This window comes from Laccaria bicolor, genomic scaffold (genome assembly GCF_000143565.1).
Source record: "Laccaria bicolor S238N-H82 LACBIscaffold_54 genomic scaffold, whole genome shotgun sequence".
Taxonomy (NCBI): Eukaryota; Fungi; Basidiomycota; class Agaricomycetes; order Agaricales; family Hydnangiaceae; genus Laccaria; species Laccaria bicolor.
Genome location: NW_001889925.1, coordinates 269,955 through 287,900, shown reverse-complemented (window position 1 = coordinate 287,900; position 17,946 = coordinate 269,955). Strand labels below are relative to the sequence as shown.

General features: G+C 48.3%; 9 protein-coding genes across 9 annotated transcripts; 5 read left to right on the top strand and 4 right to left on the bottom strand.

Moving 5' to 3' along the window:
* Positions 1–243: 243 nt before the first annotated feature.
* On the top strand, positions 244–828 carry LACBIDRAFT_255034 (synaptobrevin-like protein; the record flags this gene model as incomplete). Its single annotated transcript, XM_001888373.1, has 5 exons — positions 244–418; positions 492–547; positions 610–617; positions 679–694; positions 748–828. Coding segments are annotated over 5 exons (336 nt in total), but the record flags the coding sequence as incomplete, so codon positions are not given.
* A 362-nt stretch (positions 829–1,190) lies between these two features.
* LACBIDRAFT_312776 (uncharacterized protein) lies at positions 1,191–5,368 on the bottom strand (the record flags this gene model as incomplete). Its single annotated transcript, XM_001888328.1, has 15 exons — positions 1,191–1,948; positions 1,997–2,140; positions 2,194–2,765; positions 2,815–3,132; positions 3,185–3,335; positions 3,386–3,404; positions 3,459–3,617; positions 3,670–3,735; positions 3,784–3,815; positions 3,867–3,901; positions 3,967–4,049; positions 4,211–4,424; positions 4,473–4,653; positions 4,709–5,035; positions 5,089–5,368. The coding sequence occupies 15 exons, from the start codon at positions 5,366–5,368 to the stop codon at positions 1,191–1,193; spliced, it is 3,339 nt and encodes a 1,112-aa protein (XP_001888363.1).
* Positions 5,369–6,224: 856 nt separating this feature from the next.
* Positions 6,225–6,998, bottom strand: LACBIDRAFT_312775 (60S ribosomal protein L24; the record flags this gene model as incomplete). The annotated part of the gene is made up of 4 exons (XM_001888327.1): positions 6,225–6,457; positions 6,513–6,806; positions 6,862–6,939; positions 6,996–6,998. The coding sequence occupies 4 exons, from the start codon at positions 6,996–6,998 to the stop codon at positions 6,383–6,385; spliced, it is 450 nt and encodes a 149-aa protein (XP_001888362.1). The 3' UTR covers positions 6,225–6,382.
* Positions 6,999–7,549: 551 nt separating this feature from the next.
* Positions 7,550–9,639, top strand: LACBIDRAFT_333702 (uncharacterized protein; the record flags this gene model as incomplete). The annotated part of the gene is made up of 6 exons (XM_001888372.1): positions 7,550–7,702; positions 7,757–8,387; positions 8,501–8,811; positions 8,931–9,197; positions 9,499–9,514; positions 9,584–9,639. 6 exons carry the CDS (start codon positions 7,550–7,552, stop codon positions 9,637–9,639), a joined length of 1,434 nt encoding a protein of 477 aa, XP_001888407.1.
* A 1,425-nt stretch (positions 9,640–11,064) lies between these two features.
* On the top strand, positions 11,065–11,398 carry LACBIDRAFT_312773 (uncharacterized protein; the record flags this gene model as incomplete). The annotated part of the gene is made up of 2 exons (XM_001888371.1): positions 11,065–11,232; positions 11,282–11,398. 2 exons carry the CDS (start codon positions 11,065–11,067, stop codon positions 11,396–11,398), a joined length of 285 nt encoding a protein of 94 aa, XP_001888406.1.
* Positions 11,399–12,004: 606 nt separating this feature from the next.
* LACBIDRAFT_312772 (uncharacterized protein) lies at positions 12,005–12,620 on the top strand (the record flags this gene model as incomplete). The annotated part of the gene is made up of 2 exons (XM_001888370.1): positions 12,005–12,092; positions 12,145–12,620. The coding sequence occupies 2 exons, from the start codon at positions 12,005–12,007 to the stop codon at positions 12,618–12,620; spliced, it is 564 nt and encodes a 187-aa protein (XP_001888405.1).
* Positions 12,621–12,845: 225 nt separating this feature from the next.
* LACBIDRAFT_180652 (uncharacterized protein) lies at positions 12,846–13,337 on the bottom strand. Its single transcript, XM_001888326.1, has 3 exons — positions 13,147–13,337; positions 12,980–13,093; positions 12,846–12,921 (listed from the first exon to the last, which is right to left on the bottom strand). Exons 1-3 carry the CDS (start codon positions 13,298–13,300, stop codon positions 12,890–12,892), a joined length of 300 nt encoding a protein of 99 aa, XP_001888361.1. The 5' UTR covers positions 13,301–13,337; the 3' UTR covers positions 12,846–12,889.
* A 113-nt stretch (positions 13,338–13,450) lies between these two features.
* LACBIDRAFT_295662 (sphingolipid C9-methyltransferase) lies at positions 13,451–15,538 on the top strand (the record flags this gene model as incomplete). The annotated part of the gene is made up of 10 exons (XM_001888369.1): positions 13,451–13,869; positions 13,934–14,086; positions 14,146–14,299; positions 14,359–14,491; positions 14,546–14,641; positions 14,692–14,816; positions 14,864–14,936; positions 14,994–15,172; positions 15,226–15,342; positions 15,526–15,538. Exons 1-10 carry the CDS (start codon positions 13,464–13,466, stop codon positions 15,536–15,538), a joined length of 1,449 nt encoding a protein of 482 aa, XP_001888404.1. The 5' UTR covers positions 13,451–13,463.
* Positions 15,539–15,676: 138 nt separating this feature from the next.
* LACBIDRAFT_295661 (uncharacterized protein) lies at positions 15,677–17,565 on the bottom strand (the record flags this gene model as incomplete). Its single annotated transcript, XM_001888325.1, has 4 exons — positions 15,677–16,446; positions 16,514–16,738; positions 16,877–17,456; positions 17,500–17,565. 4 exons carry the CDS (start codon positions 17,563–17,565, stop codon positions 15,677–15,679), a joined length of 1,641 nt encoding a protein of 546 aa, XP_001888360.1.
* Positions 17,566–17,946: the final 381 nt, after the last annotated feature.

Sequence of the window (17,946 nt, the reverse complement as noted above, 5' to 3'; positions counted from 1 at the left end):
CGTGACGCCGACAGCTTGCCAACATCTGCTGCCAACGACCACCTCCATCCTCCCCCTCCCTTCATCATCTGACACGGTGAGCTCCCTATTTAGTATTTGCTAAAGGGCGCATTACTGACACCCCACGTTTCGCCCCCTCTAGACCCCGACGCTTGCACTATGTTTGTCTTAGCGCCTTAATGCCGTTCCAGCATGACGCTGACCTAACCCCTCGCCTGCTCGCTCATTCTACATAGGTCTGAACCTTACGACCCATATCTCCCCCGAGACGGCTCAAACAACGCTGGACCTAGTAAGGGCAATGCCAAAACAGCGGCCATTCAAGCGCAGATTGATGACACTGTGGGAATTATGAGGGAGAACATTACGAAGGTGGCGGAACGAGGAGAACGGTTAGATTCATTACAGGACAAAACAGGTGCGTTGTTGGTTTGGGGCTGCTCCTTTTTCGAAGGGCGGTAGCACTAATTTCATATGTGGCGACTCCGCAGATAACCTTGCTGTGTCCGCACAAGGTTTCCGCCGTGGAGCCAACCGGGTTCGCAAGGTGCGACATTCTTCTCTCATGATTCTGTTTTCTTGCTCACGTCGTTCTTTTCGTAATGTCAGAACATGTGGTGAGTAGACGTCTGCTGTGTATTTCGTCCGCAGTTGTCTGATGTCTTGTGCTATTGAAAGGTGGAAAGATATGAAGGTACGTTACTGTTCCCAGCGTCTCTTTTATCTTACTGACACTTGGGCTTTCAGATGCGCATCATCATAGGTGTAGCAATTGCCGTCATCATCGTGATCATCGTCGTGTCGATCGTCAAGGCGACACACAAATAAACTCTCGACCTCCTCTACTGTCCATCCACCGCCGTGTTGTTGTATGTATCTATGCACGTATTATTAATTCCTGCATCTTCACCATGGCATCTTCACTTTACCCTCTACGTGTGGAACAGTAGCCGCTGAAGATACAAGATCTCTTTTGGACCTTTCATGGTTTCTTATCCTCTTGTAACCTTGTTTTCGGATGAACGAGTTTGTTTGTTCATGTACGTGACTGGAGTCCGAAAATATCACCTTCCATTTTACTACAGAGACGTATGTGAAATTAAGCAAGACAATCGACTCAAATTCTCAGCGTCCAACTAACAATGGTACAATGGCCTAACTAAGATACCTTTATGCGCCATATACGAAGCCTATCTTTTAAGAAACCCTATGTTCCACCAGTAAGTCATCCACGAAACAACATTCTCTTCAGAGATTGGTAGGACATTGCCAAGCTGAATAGGGGCCGCGGTCAATGCTTTGTCCATGGCTACTGGCGGGAACCCAAAAGCCTCCCTATCCCTATCGCGTACTGAAACAGGCCTGGACACAGACCGGAAGAAATCAAGCAGGATGAGAGCTGGGTTCTCGATGGCTTCCGCAACAGCAACGTCAGAACCTTCGTTTCGAGAAGACTCCAGCGCGGCCAGCCATTCACCATAGCTTACAAGCGGAACGTCCAGGGCATTGGCAAAGGCGGAAAAGATGAGTTGGACCGGGGCAGGTTTGGGGTGTACCAGGTTGAGGAAGGGTTCCTTGGATGTCCGCATCTCAATCACTGCTGCAGCCGCAACATCCACGGGGATCCATGTTATTTCCTGTGTTATCGCGAAGAAGGTTAGAGCGAAGTGGGGACGAATAGGACCAGTACATACGCCATCTACATGGGGAAAACATTTGAGGACTTGACCAGACCTTACTAGCGCGGGGATCCACTCTGAAGTATCCCAATTTCCCGCTTGTCCGCCGCAAACATGACCGACACGGATAATGACCGGCTTCAACGAGGTTTGTTCAGACGCGTTGCAGAGAATTCTCTCCGCAACCCATTTGGATTCCGAGTATCCAAGGCCTATTGCGCTTGTTGGTTGAAGAATGGGTGCTTCGGGGCTTGGGCCCTCAGTCCAGCCTAGAGTAAACAGGTCAAACAAATGCTAGGAACGTTAAAGTTACATACCTTTCAAAACCCCCAAAGTACTGATGAAGATGAACCGAGGGGGATTGGGAAAAGGCGATCCCAAAGCGAAATCGATCATGCGACGTGTCCCAGCAATCAATGGTTCAAAGGACGACAGGGTGACGTTGAAGTTTACTCGCCAAGCTGCAGGAAATCACAATTAGTGTTGAGGGAAGCCAGAGTGTTAAAGTTAGCACCGTTGTGGATAACACAAGTAACGCTCGATTGTATCTGGTGAAAAGTGGCCTCCCCTAGGCCGAAATACTCAAGGTCAGAGGACCCTTGAAGCATCACAACTTTGCTGGATACGAGGCTGGTAGTGTCGAGGCTATTTCGTTCAAAGGCAGCTTTATGCCTGGCGAACATAGTCCTTTCAGGTCGCTTGATATCTTTACGATTGAGTGCGTATATTCTCGAGACAGATGTGTCTTTTTCTAGCTGCTCGAGAATATGCGATCCAAGAAAGCCAGTACTCCCAGTGAGCAATACAACCTCGCCACCAGCCGCGGATATCGCACTGCTGGGTACATGACAAGGAAAGTTCGCGCTATATTGCTGGACGAGCCTCTCCATGTCGGTTATTTTCCTTGAGGACACCGTGAGGGATACGGAGCTCTGCCCTCGGACCACGACGTCCAATATATATGTTCCCAACTTCCGGATGCTGGGATTGGCATATACAAAGTTCTGTGGAATAGGTGAAGTGGACACTTTGGCTGTATGTTGTAGAGCGTGTAAGAGGGTGTTGCGTATCCAAGCGGCTTGGAGACTGTCTGCCCGTAAACACTAAGCTTTTTCTCTAGATGAACTCGACGAACCTGTCGCATCCTGCTTGGAATATGTCTTCATCGTCACTGACCGGGACCTGCAAAACTCTCCTAACTGCGCATCGCACGAGAACGAGGCAATCCTCGATCTCCCATATCTCGGATAAGGGGATGTCAGGCTGAGAGTATTTGTCTGCAGATCCATATGCTTGTTCTATCTCGTCTTGGTAAGCAGTCAAAACAGCCATCCGACGTGGTGTGTTTTTCGATGATATGTCGAAGGGTTTTAGGGGGCTCGCTACTAAAATCATCTCTTTGAAAAGTCGAGAGTGTGTTGGAGAACAGTCGTTGACTTGTTCCACAAGTGGCCTGCTCATCGTCAACGTGGGTAGAAAAAGAAGTCATGTTTGAATGGTTTTACCAGATTTCATTCCGAAATTCCGCCAAAAGACCCTCGTTTCCAGTGTCGAATTGATATTGTAGCTTTGGCTGTACGATGACTCCAGCATGAAACTGCCCTCGTCCAAACATGACAGCAAATTCGATTTTTTCATGCCGAGTAAGCATCGATTCTGTTGACTGATTCATCACTATTGGGAAACTATATGTTTCATAGAAGTACCTATTGGAATAGGGTTGGTCTACGAGGTTGAATTAACAGCGATATATACGCGATGCAGCAGATATAGACGTACCTTTTCTCCATTGGAATGCATCAATTGTTCGTCGGCACGGCCGTATATTCGCCACATGTTTGGTTCGGTTGGATGGGAGACCACTAAGTCACGAGTATCATACGCTCTGAGCCCTTGAAATTGCGCGTTGAATACACTAGGCGAATGGGTGGGACATTCCTACGCGTCGGCATGAGTTGAAAGAGGATGGATGGAGGGCGAGGCGGCGTACTTGAAACAACAGCTGGAATACGTTGCCCTGATATGGAAGAAATACTGGTCGGCAGTGGGGGGAAAACTGAAGTCGTAAGAGACCTGAGGTGGAGATAACGAAGGAGGCATTTACCTGAAAATACTCCCAAGCTTCTTTCTTGGGAGCTAGCATGGAAAGGTCAGCCGTAATGTTGTTAAGTATAATAGATCTCCAACCTGGAACAAAGGCCATGACCGGGCCCACCTCCGTCCTGTTGAAAAGTTGAGGAAGGTAGGGATGGTCACAGTTTAGACAACACCAAAGAATCAAACTTACGCCCCATAAATTGATATGATGTTAACATCGTTCGACACAAGCATGTCGCCGATATCTTTTTGCAACGGTGCACCAGCGTATATCTGTGTGCAGAAAGGGGAACTGTTAGCGATATCTTCTGGCGATGAATCCGTTCCATACCACGCCGTGAAATTTCTTGAGCTCTACCAGCTGGTGAGGCACCCTGGACCATGACTGAATTTGCTTTAATGTTTGTTGTAAACTGGAAGAGTTAATGACCAACCTCGATAAAAGAGGGGACACAGGTTATATAACTGCTGTGCGTAGCAATGGCCCCCGAAAATACACGGTCTGGAGTCGGAAGGGCAGGCGGATCACGAGGGGAGAAACTGGCCATTGTAAGCCCCGATGCCATCTTCAAAAAAGTCGAGTCAGCTTGATCATTGATTTGGTCAAACCAAGTACCGTCCAGGGGAGCATTACGCAACCGATAACATCTTCATGAAAGATCAGAGGTTTTTGATGAAAAAAAAAAAGTTCCATACGAAACATGGCTAGGGAGTGACAAGCGAAAACTTTCCCGCAGAGGTCGCGATCTCCAAAATCTAACAGCGGATTTTCGTTCCAGGCTCAAAGAGGAAATCATGGGATGCTTACATGGCGCCAAGCCAGCGTCGACGAGCTGGTGGGACACGATACCAATCGGCTTTGGATGCGATGTGGATCCTAGAATAAAACCATTTACTCCAGCTTCCTGCGTCAATAAAGCTAGACCACTCACCAGATGAGTGCAAGATGAGACTGGGTCGATTGCATTCTTGTTGCTGCATCGGAGGTAGCGGGTCAAAATCACTCTCAGTTCCGCCGAACAGATACTCGAAAGTGGGTATTGTTATCGGCTCCCCTACGGAGCTTTTCAGAGCAGGACTTGGGTATACGCTTCCGATGAGTTTTTGAATGCTCGGGTCATGGCTAATAAGAAGGTATTTTGATCTCGTTTCTTGCAACAGATGGATTACGGCTGCTGGAGAATTTCTTGGAGAGATCGGGAAGGCTTGACAGCCTGCACGAATTATTCCTGCGAGGAGAACAAAGTAGCTAAATGTATCTGCGGGTTCTAATGTTAGAAACAGCGACATCGAGGTAAGGAGTGAGACCTACCCGTGTTAGCCAGGATGGCAACCACCGTCGACGGGTCGTCGGAGCCTTTCCCACAGATTTGTTGAATGTATCGCGCAGCAGTGTGCACGGCTCGAACCGCGTGTGCCCAGGTGATCTCCTCAATTCTACCCCCTTCTTCGAACAAGAAAAGGGGATGATTCGGGCTATTCTTTCGATGAAAATCAAAGATTTCCAGCATGGAGAGCGAACCGTCTAGTGGTGGGGGGGTGAAAGTGTTGCTCTTTTGCCCTTGGCTTGTCTTGTGAGCTGTGTGCGACATCTTGCGAAGGAAGCAGTCTGGTCTGTAGGGAGGAGGAAAGGTGGTACTTATAGTAAATTTGGGTGGGAGTTCCCCTCAATCAAGGTTCGATTTGACGCACCTAAGGCATGACACATTTTAGCGATGGAAGCCTCGGAAGACCCATTCTTTGGCATCGGATCCATTGACACCGAAAAGTGTCAAAGGCACAGAAAACCAACTGAAAACCGCTATGGACCATGGCAAGTGAAATGTTGCTCTTTCGGCCTTGGCTTGTATTGTCAGCTGTGTGCGACATCTTGGAAGAAGTCCGGGCTGAGGAAAGATGGTGCTTATAGCACATTTGGGTGGGGGTTCCCCTCAATCAAAGTTCGATTTGACGGCAGCAAGGCCAGCATGTACAGCTGACACTAGCGCTGTTGTGGCGGCGGGAGGCGCAATTGTGTAGGTCAAGGAGTGTTGATCCAAACCTCTGGATGAGTGGTTTTTGCTGGAACGATGACTAGATTGCATTATCCGTTGATGGTTTGCGTCTTAGTTTGATACTTTGTGAATTATCCTTGATCAAGGCAAGAGACAACAAGCAAGCGTTGTTCCCTCGAAGCACATGCAGCAAGGTTGGCGTGTCACCTGTCTGTCAATCACAGATCGCATTGTCAGAGGTCGCAAAGCCAGCCGCAAGGTGGACGCACTATGTACTAGCAGAGTCACTCAAATCTCGAGTGGTGACTTCGTCCAAGTGTGGAGAAAAGATGGACACCGCACGGCAGGTGGAGAGTACGGGTTATCCAGATCTCGCTCTTTATTCGTAAATCGAAGTTGCTGATCATCGTGGTCGACGTTGAGGTACAAGTAACAAGGCTTCATCTCAATTATTGAACGGGCGTGTCGTCAAGTTTTCAAAATGAAAGGATAGTCGACATAGCAAATCTTTCACACGAAGTGACCAGCTGTTCTGAATGTCCTATGTCATATAATTTCGTAGTGTTGCATAGGTCATACATCGAAATCTCCCATTCATGGTCACCAAGCCCCTCATCGTCCTCCCTTGCCACCCTTCATCTGCTGCTTGGAGACCTTGGGACCTGAAGTGGTTGCTTGGCGCGCAGGCTGGCGATGTAGTCTATTAGAGTCCCGCAATCAATTAATCACGAAATAAACGAACCTTGGCCTTCTTCACTTCCTTCTCCTTCTTCTCGGTCTTGGCCTTTGTAATGGCAGCCAGTCTTTGTTGTGACCTAACGGCGGCGGTTTGGTTGCGCTTCGCGGCAATGGCGGCAAGATCAGCACCAACGATTCCGCGCTGGTGTTTCACAGTCCTGCGTGAGCGCTTCTTAGCAACCTCCTCCGTGATACCCTTCTTGTGCATCCTACGGTAAACTTGAGTCCAGGCGATTTTACGGGGATTTTTGCGCTGGAGGAAGAGCGAAGCATTTTTCGAGCCAGCGAAGCGGAAGACCTGAAGAGGACAAGGTAAATGAGAGGAGGTCTTGATACGATGGGATAACGCGTACTTTGCTGTCGCCGCGAACGAAAAGCTTGCCCTTGCTGGGATAGATACGGTAGCCGGAGAAGGAGTCAATTTCGACCTTCTACACTCCCAAAAATTGATCAGAAGAGACAGAAGAGAATAATAGTTCAAACGCACCATCTATGAAGAAATGGGAGGGTTGGAAGAAAGTCAGATTTCTGTACCACATTTGGGGACCCTGCGTCATCCAAAGCAACCATCCACCATCCATCCAAAATTCCGTCCAGATGTCATAAACAGCACCTCTGCCGAATCCCATCGTTCTCAAGAATACGATTCCGCGGCGCAGCAGCCTGTCCGAGTTAAAACTGTGCTCACCTTGATGAGTTTTGTCGGGCAGTCGTTGATGAGTGTGCCTCTCCTCACCAAAGCAGATGGCGCCTCGGCAAATACCGAGCATAGCCACTGGACTGTTTGCCGTCATAACCGTCTGCCTTCCAACTTTCAAGAAACGCAAGTTCCAGCAAAGTTTTTATGCCCGATCTCCCTATCACAAGATACCTAATGCACTCGTGGAGGGGATCAAAGATATCCAACACCTCTCGCCACGCCCCGCCCCTCTGACTCGCACCTCTTTATGACCAATGTCATGAAGTTGCCTGAATGTCTCTTTGTTTCAAGAGGTATATATTCGTGATGGTACCGAAGGCACCACTCCCCATTTCGTTCAAATGGACTGCGATGAAATATTGCTCCATGCCTTGCATCTCACCGTTGTCTTTTACCTCATCTCAAAATGGTGGTCATCGCTTTCACCGTCGAATTTCCTCGAAGTGTTTTGCGAAGGTCTCGCGTTTTCTATTCCATATCCCAGAACACAGAAGGTAAGAGCCACCGGCCAGTCATATTTTTTACACGTCACTCACTCGTTTCAACAGGCTGCACTAAAGGAGATCAGACATCATCTCGTGCAATTACAGAATGACGAGAGTTTTTTAGGATGCCACTTTCAGCTGTCGATTCCATCACTGACACGAGATGAAGAAGAGGTTGTGGTTACTCCACCTATGTACCACCTCTTGGTGCATCCCAACACATATGTGAGGGTTACAATGATCCGTCTGGTCGCGTCGAAGAGCAAGGAATGTGCGGCTCAAACCGACAAGACTCCTTTGCACCTTCGTGACACAACATCTATCTCAATGACCCATCTGGAAAACCAGGATCGTGCGAATCAGACGGAGCGTCCATTGCGTTCTTCACAAATTCCTTCCACCCCTCAACCTCAAAGCCGCTCTTCTGTTAGCCAACCCGTGGCTGGGACATCTACAGGCTCCCAGACCAATATGCCTTTGTCCCGAACTCTTTCAACTCCCACCAACGCTTCGATGCACAACACTTCTCCAGCTCAAACCCGACTTTTCAGCAGCCATGCTAGCAGCACTCCGGCGCCTCTGGAAGCCGCCGTAGAGTCGCCTTGCAACCAATCGGGGAAGCGACCTGCGCTAGAAGAGAGCACCAGTTGGAGCGAACCGTCGCCATCATTAACGCCCTCTCACACTGTTTATGGTATGCCCCAACTCTAACGAACCTTCCAAAACTCACTGACGGTTCCACTGTTCCAGAGCCGGATGAAATACCACCCCAACATTTGGATACGCACGAAGATACCTATGTCGCAGTTCGTATAGCGACAGATATCTCTTCCGTAATTTGTGTTCGGGCAAATGCCGCCGACTCTGTTCGCTCATTCAAGCATCGAGTGCTGGATCGCTGTGGAGCTCTTGTAGATTCCCAAAGCGGGGACGAGTTCTATCTGTCATATCAAGACACGAGGCTCCTCAATGAAGACGCCTCGTTAGGGGACCATAACATTGGCAGGCCCGATTTGGTGCAATTGATTCGTCATCCACGCTCAATCTTGAAGGAAGAGCGACGTATGCAGATGGAAGGGAGCGCTTCGAGGAAAGCAGTGGTTGATGATCTGGAGCGGGTTAGATCAGCTCCTGTTTGCCGCGATATTCGAGCAGACGAGGAGAGTAATTGTTTTTGATATTTGAGAAACTGTTCTTTGTTGCAATGATACGCTACGATAATATATTTACTGCTTAGGCTCGTGACCAGCCTGTATATGAAAACTTCGATATACAGGCTGGTATGTCTGAGTTTAAATCCCCGTACCGCGCGGCTCCCACGCCAGTTTCCATAAAAGGTTCGATGATTTTTGACCTCCCCTTAACAATCCGGTCCGGCCCACGCCAAATCTTCCCGGTCTACGATTTCCTTGCGTCCAACCGAAAATCGTCTTTCAGCTATGCACCCCAGAAGCACAGCCGATATATGTTTATATTAATCCTTGTGTTTTCTTTAACCTTGAATGTACATATTTCATGGCAAGACAACGAGAACCTCCCAAAAATATAGGCTACTGTATTCACGGTCTCCGTTGCGTGAAATCGACGCACTTTCTCATGAATGGCACATTTGTAAAATCTGGAGTGGTTTCATTCATACCAGTCAACTTCTTGGATTTCTGTTACTCATCCATTTTGTCACTCAGCTATCTGTTCTTTCTTTTCCCTCCTTGTTTGAGTAGATAGTGGAAACGCGATGCGCGTCGTGCGACACGTGCTTATTGTTTAGGGGAGGTCAGAAATCATCGAACCTTTTATGGAAACAGGCGTGGGAGCCGCGCGGTACGTGGATTTAAACTCAGATTTACCGGTCTGTACAGTTGCGGACAACTAAAGTCAACAAATTTATAGACCGATTTATTGAGACCGGTAGGGATTTTTTAAAAGTCCGAAAACCATCGGAATAGGCAGGAATTGAGTAGATCTTTCAAATGGTACGAGCCGATTTCCCAAAAGTGAGGATTTGTCAGAAAAAAGGTCCAAAATTTTGGCGCAGGCCCAAAAAAATCGATAAAATATCGAAAAAGTCATTTTTGGATAGATCTTGTTGAGTACTGTCAGAATCCACCGAAAGAATAAAAATAAAATAGATCCTCCCCTTTAAAAAAAATTGCTATTATGCTGCCTAAACCTAGAGGCTGTCCTCCTAAAAAACATTGCAACCTTGCACGCCTCCAAAATAACCCTTTTTTGACTTCCATTCCATCAGTGACATCATTTTCTCAAGGCCGTCAGCCTGTCAGTGAGGGAGATGATGAGGAACTGATCACGAGATCTCGAGAGTCACATCCATTGCACAAGAAAATGAGGCAAGGGAAGCTGAGGATTCAGGAGAAGAGATGGATATGCAGAGAGTAACTGGGATGAGCTTGATTAGCAGGATTTTCCTGAGAGACTGGCTGAGATGGCGATGTAGGATGCAAAAAAATTGGCTCAAAATTTTGGCGCAGCCAAAAACTCGTGGGAATAACATGAAAACACCATTTTTGAGCTCCTTTTGCCTGTCCAGTTTTAGATCTGTCGTCAGATTTCCGTCAAAAAATCTGGTTCCTGAGATACTCAATTTGTTGACTTTAGTTGTCCGCAACTGTATATCGCAGGTACTTCTCTCATATATACAGAACGGTCACCGGTCTATTTACTGCTCAATAATAAAACTCGACTGGGGCTCACCATCACGTGCTGAGCACAACTCCTCGGCCCGCCGTCCAGAACCAGCCTCCTGGACCTCAAGCGGCGCGCGCAGGACCGCCAACGAATTTTCAACTAAAGGATGTTATCGGCAAGAGGGTGATCGTCTGACTCACAGGTCCCCCTTGCTCAAACTCTTCCCAGTGAAAGTCCAGATTCGCCAGGCCTTTTCAACTCGAGCTTTGCTCGAGCTCCGCTCATGATCACCACAGTGCCAATGTTTGGCAGATGCTGAGTTAGGAGAGGTTCTCGACACCGAGAACTTCTCCTAGCGCTGGCTCTCTTTCAGACCACGTCTATCCAACCCAGGTAGGCCCGCGCCCTCTATCTGCCTGCCCATAAATGCACAGTGATTCTCGTCGTAGGCCCCGCCTATTATCTACTCTAAACAAACATAATCACTTGTCTCTGGTGAGGCTCTCGTTTCACTGGACATCGTCCACTTTTCTTACGTTTATCTGGTTCAGACTTGGTTTGCCAGATAGTAAGAAGCCCAGCAAGATCTATTCGACTCATTGCTCACATATCGTGCCTGTCGCAGATTCTCTCCAAACCCTCCTTGTGATCTCATCCGTTCGCAGAGGGCAGAAACAAACGACGACATCACCGCGTAGGCTAGACATTGTCACCGGCTACGCACGATGACCGGAGTAGTGCGGCTTTGGTACGTACTTCTCGGTGACAACGGCCCCACTCCGCCACGCTCGATTGAAATCGGCCTGGACGAGCTGGTGTGTGATCTTCAGAAGATCATCACGACGAAGAATTGCATCCATGACGTTGAGCTTGAATACATCGTATTGTATAAGGCGAGTGCATTCCAAGCCATCTAATCCTTTGTAGCTCAAATCATGCTAGTCAAACCAGTCAATCCCTATCACTCCTGAAAACCATCTGTCCGGACGCATCAAAAATAAAGGAGATATTGACACTTTAGCCATCGAAGTTGAGGAGTCGTCTGATAGTTTTAAGTAATGTCTTTTCAAACGGGGTGGCTGATGACATGCTTCACTTGATTGCAAAGCTTCCATCTGGTGCGTGTGTTGCATTTATGCCACTGCCTACACATCGACTGATATACACGCTGGTACTGGTCCGGTTTTGGGTTCCTGTCACCAAATAGATGAAGAAAAACCACCACCTCTGCGAAAGCGAAATCGGATCAATCAAGATTTGTTGGAAAGAGGTGCAGTTGGTATGGTGTTATACCTGACAATTTCTCAGTCTCCTCATGACTAAATCTGAGTGTCTTCAGGCTCAACAATCACACCGTCCGGTTCGAAGGATTCAAAACATTCTGTCTCCGGCCATGGATATAGAAAGCCTCGATGTCTTTGTGCAAGAGAAGGAAGGCGTCCTAATGAAATTATGTATCTTCTCTACGGCGCCCTCTGGAAGGAGGAACAAGCTTGGAGCAAGATCTCTCGTATTGTTCAAGAGCATGTTTCAGATCCACTTGTCGCACCTAGACAGGACCATGATTGTGACCTGGATCCACGCGAGGAGGCTCAGGTCATTGATCTTACATCTCTTTTGAACTAGACGACAACAGATGTAAATTTTGACCTTTTGGCTCCTGTCATGCTAGCCCGAGGCGAATACAGCAATCTCGACAATTTTCTGGAAACAAGTTCCAACCATGTCGTCCTTGAAGGGCAACCTGGTGTCGGTTGGTCCATCTATCTCTCATTCCATCCCGTAATGTGTTAATTCTTTTGTAGGAAAGACGGTCTACTTGACATACTGTCTAGTGAGGCGACTGATTGCCGGCTTACCCACTATTTTCGCGAAACAAAAAGATGATCGTTACTTGTTTTTGGATTCAGGCGTCTACTGGATCCCATCCTACTCTTTCAACTTGTCTGGACATCCGCCGTTTACCGATCGAGTACTAGTGAAGAACACGCTCGTGTTGTTTGATCTCAACGAAATGCAATCAACACCAGAACAATTTCAACACTGGAGAGTTTTGGCATCGTCATCGCCGCAACCTGGGCGATGTAAGGAGTGGGCGAAGCACCGACTGGCTAAATCATGGACCATGAAGACATGGTCGTCGGGAGAAATTAATTTTGCTCGGTATTGTTCAATGGAAGGGAGTGCTTTGAGGAATGCAGTGGTTGATGACCTGGAGCGGGAAAGATTAGTTCCTTTTTGTCGCAATATTCTGGTAACCGAGGAGAGTAATTGTTTTTGATTTTTGAGAAATTGTTCTTGTTGCAATGATACTCGAGTATGCTACGATAATATATTCACTGGCCCGATAATAGAACTCGACGGATGGGTGTCTCAATTTGTGGTTTTCCTTAGGATAGGGATATGGTTGCGGAATGATACCTGCCACGGGTCAGTTGGCTTATCCTGCTTTGAGTGCCGTTCCAAATCGGCCAACGTGAAGGACGGATCGAATGGGACAGTGATACACCGATCTTCAACACGTACAGACCTTGCTCGCAATGAAATGGGCTATATAGGTTCGGCAGCCGATATGTAAAGTACTAGAAGGTAAAAGGCGTCAAATCACACGGCACTGGAAGGACAGTAGAATGGACACACCATTATTTCCTCTAATAAAAGCGTCTCCATACCGATTCGTGACTACCCCGTTGACGTGCTCCTCAGTCTGTTCCAAAGCAATGTTCATGTATCCATCCAAGCACGATAGGAGTCCTAAGAAGATCAATCAGAACCTTGGCTGCCGAAGGAGAGTCCAAGATGCACACCTCGGTAATCAACCCCCGATGTGAGTCGGACGATCACCCTCTTGCCGACAACACCCTTGAGAAAATCCGTTGGTGATCCTGTGTGCGTCGCTTGAGGAGGAGGCGGCTGCGGCGGAGGAGACTCGTTTGACGGCGGCGGAGGGGAGTTGTCCATAATCACTAGCGACGAGCAGAATGCTCTACGTGATGGTGAAGGAAGAAAACGAGATACAGAGCTTCCGGCCGCGTCAAGGACCCTGAAGCCTTGAGAACAAACATCCGCAAAGCGACCATAAAATTGTGGGCTTATTTCCCAGTGACAACCATTCCCAGCTGTCATGTCCTCCTCCACAGTGCGGGTCACAAAGTACGCCGCTATCAAGAACGCACCCCTCGTCGGTCTCGCAGAGGGCAATGGTTCTTTTAGCAACGTCCATTTGGCCATCCTCGTCGTCGTCGTCCCCTATGTTGTCAAGTCCTTCACTCCCATTGTCAAGTACGGCGGGTTCAAGACCTACGTGTTCTTGCTTCTCTTACTTGGTGCACCCACGGCTGTCGGCTACTGGTCTTTCATGAGCATTTACGGGGGCAGGAAAAACGAAAAGGTTCAGTTGCCTGGCAAGGATATTGACGAGTACATCACTATCAACGACCCCGAGCTCAAGAAGCTGTACAAGGGCAAGGAGAAAATCCCCATGCAGGTCTTCCACGACGCGTATTTCGAGGGCAAAATTGATTTCAATGGTTAATTTGCTTACATTGTATTTCATCTGACGTGTTGATTTTTGACGCGACGTTTTCATTTTAGGCGACGTCCTGGACGTGCTTGAGCAACGCCATGACTGGGCCAAAATGACCTTCACGCTGGAGTTGTTCAAATACGTGTTTACCGTCCTTATTCCTGAGGTCGTTGTCCACTCGCAAACCCAGGACGAGGAACAGGTTCGAGGCCATTATGACCGTGAGTTGTTGCAGTATATCTTTCTTGACCGCCATCGTCTCATGCTAATCGTGTTATAGGTGGTGACGACTTCTACTCTTGGTTCCTTGGCCCACGCATGATCTACACCTCCGGCATTGTTCTGGATGCTGACGCCGATGAATCCTTGGAGACTCTTCAGGACAATAAGCTTGCCGTCGTGTGTAGCAAACTGAACCTCAAGGAAACTGACACGTAGGCCTACTTTCCTTCTTTTTTTTTTTTTGTTCTTAAATCTTATATGACTTTTTCAGCCTGCTTGATATTGGCTGTGGATGGGGAACGCTCGTTGCGTACGCCGCCAAGAACTTCGGATGCGACGCCACTGGTGTTACGCTCGCTAAGAATCAGACCCAGTTTGGCACAGAACGAATTGCCAAGAACGGGGTATGCTCGCTCCAATAAACCGCTTCCGCCCTGTGCGCTAATCCTTCCCGACAGGTGTCTGCTGACCGTGCCCGTATTCTGTGCTGCGATTATCGTGAGATCCCTGCCGGCACTACATACAACAAGATCGTTAGTTTGGAAATGGCTGAGGTTTGTCAGACTGTGCAGGGTACGCTGCGGGCAACTGATGGTCTCTTTAGCACGTCGGCATCCGTCGATACTCTCAATTCTTGAGCCAGGTCTATGATCTCCTTGACGACGACGGTATTTTTGTCTTCCAAGTTGCAGGTATCCGCCCAAGTTGGCAATATGAGGATCTTATCTGGTAAGTAATACGTCAATACTTCAAAAGCTTCTCTAAATTTTCCTCAGGGGACTTTTCATGAACAAATATGTCTTCCCTGGTGCTGATGCTTCTTGCTCTCTTGGCTGGGTTGTTGGCAAGGTATGCAGGCAATAACTGTGCTTTTGTTCCTCCCTAACATCAATTCTTTATCACCAGCTGGAGAGCGCAGGCTTTGAGGTCAAGAACATCGACGTTTTGGGCGTCCACTACTCTGCGACTATCTACAGATGGTACTTGAACTGGGTCAGCAACAAGGAGAACGTCATTGCCAAGTATGGTGATCGCTGGTACAGGATCTGGGTGTTCTTCTTGGCTTACAGCACCATCACTAGCCGGTTCGTGGCTCCTCCCTGCTGATGTTTTTGGTTATGTACTCATATCACTCTAGACAAGGAGGTGCTTCCGTGTTCCAGTTCACGCTGCACAAGAACTTGAACGCCTACCACCGTATCGCTGGTGTGGCCAGCCACGCTTCTATCCATGTCAAACTTGACAAGGAGCCTTCGTAAGCATTCGCTACGTCCTGCTCGTTGTCGTTGCTAACGGTGTCACTCAACTAGGTTGATCGAGTAGTTGAACGATTTGCTTTGATGTTCTGTTGCGGAAAATTACCCTACGATCGTAACTCCTCTTGTTCGACCTGGACTTTGGATAATGATGCGAGATCTACGAATACCCATATAAACAGATTCTCGTTTTGACATTTCCTCATGAGATCTTAGAGAGACTCAGTGCTACTAAAAAAATTCAAGACTAAGTGCAAATGAATGCGCGAGCTAGATGGATTAGACGTTGTCCGAGTGTCGTTTCAAAGTTTAATCTTTGCACACAGCCAGCCATCACAAAACTAGCTCTTCTAGCTGGTATACGCCAATGTCTGTTCTCATCGCCTTGTCATTCTTCCTTTGCCTCCAATCACCCTTCTCTCTTTCCTTCTTCCTCTCCTTCTCTGGTATGGCAGCTTCCTTCAATGCCTTTTCGTGTCCTACTGCGAACGGCTCCAAAGGTCCTCTCAGTTGTTCTACCATTTCAGCGAACACCACTTCTGGCTCTAGTTGAGCCCGTAGATGCTTCAAGATCTGGTGAGCGGGAGGATGCTGCAGAAGGGAGAGGAAGGAAGCATCCATGAGTGTTTGTAGGAAAGCAACAACCTGGTAGCGGTGTAAGCAATGTTTGAGCGGGCAAAGTTGGTAAAGTACCTTTTCAAGAGGCAGCAGCTCGTCCTGCTTCTTCCCTGCATCCTTCCTTCCAACAACTACCCACATCCCATGCTCGTTCTTTCGAATGTCTTTCTTTGAAGGAAGCAGTCTCTCCTCGCCCGCTGCTCTCCGTGCTCCCCATTTGCTGACCCAGTCGTCGAGAACTTGAGCGACACACATTATGTCTTCGATCTCTCGAAGATGTTGACGGAGGGCGAGGAGAAGGTATTTTTGGGATGTTGGATATGTCGTACAAAGGGATAAGAAGGAGGGGAGGGATGGGATGGATGTGGCGGGATGGGAGTCAACCTCCATGGCGTCGGCTGAGTGTTGTTCCCGGTGATAAACGGCAACGACGCGTAGACATTCGACAATCTCTGATTCTGGGAGGTCCAAGACGGTGGTGAAAGCTAATCGGATTGACACCTTCGAAAAATATGAGGTATGGGGTGGTTTAAAAAACATGGAGATGCTCACCCAGTCGTTCCTGGCTCTCAGGGCGGTAAGGAGGCCGTTGCCGCCATCTACCATGCCACTGGACACCACCCTTCTCTCTAGTAGGTACTTCAGCACCTCGGGTGAATACGACGATGGTGAAAGATGGGCTTTGTTGCTTTTTATTGACGTTGAGAGAACAGTGTTGAGTACATCTCTGACAAATGTGAAGCTCAGAGATGGCTTGGTTGCACCATTGGTTGTGTTCTACGATGCTCAGTCAGAAAGGCAGCAGAGCGTGATGAAGATGATTTGCCTTTTTCGTGTCGGCTTCCTTCTCCGACTTCTCCCAGGCGAAAAAGGCTGCAGCGGCTGCTTGAGCTCTTCCAGCTTCCATAGCTGTACGCATTGTTTCAAGGAGTTTTGTGCGTGCCACATCAGCTGGCTGTGTCTGAGTCGTGGGCGTATTGCGTATCCATTGCTTGCTTGATGCTGCTTTACCCATAGCAGCTGCGATGGTTGATGTGTGAGGGATTGCGTATGAAACGACGATGACACTCGAAGTAGATTGCATTTTATCTGCGGTTTTTCCGGAGGGGGAGAGGAGGAGAAGTGCTTGATCTTGGAGGGTTTGGTTTTGGGCCTCTTTGCTGGAGATAGTGGAAGCGGGAACCAGACGGAGTTGTAGAGGGTTGGGTGCCAACACTGAGGGGATGGGCAAGGTTTGGGAGGTGAGGAGAATGGAGTATTGAAGATCCCATAGGAGGAGAATTATCTCCGATGGAGAGGTAGGCGACACACCGGAGAGGAGGACGTGAGAGGACGTGAGCGCAAGCAGTGAGATGGACTGTTTTAGTGTAGGGGACGAGATAAAGGAGAGTCCAGTCAGTTGAAAGGGTGGTGATAGTTGAGAGAGTTGTTGATCGTCGGACGGTGGGGATGTCGAAAGTTGGTAAGAATGCCATGTACCGTCAGTGCCTTCCTCCTGTGTGAGAATCGGAAGATAAAATAGGGTAGGAACGGCGTACAAAGAACACTGATGCACCCTGAGGCGCTACATGACGAGCTTGCGATCTCCTGTGGAGGATTTGCATCAGCGTGGATCGAGGAGATGGAAAATGGTATACATTTTGTTTGAAGGGGAGGCTATAATCTCCCACTTGCGCTATTATATCTTGAGTGTCGATAGTAATGACTTTCAACCGTAAGGAGGAGGGTGGCGTTTCTTCAGATACGATTTCAACGAGGGCGGCGGCAGCGGTCGTGGGTACGAATGAGGCTGAGCTGCTGGGGAAGAAAAATGAGCGAAGTACATTGGATGACCTCGGTGACGAATGAGTCTTTGGCGTTATGAAGTCCAAAGACTCAGAGTCATGTAGCGACACCTCCCCACATTTTGACAGAACGATGAGTCGTTGCGAAAGCTCTTCGCATCTGTAAAGCCTGTATATCGATTTCTTTGGTGGAAGCTACAA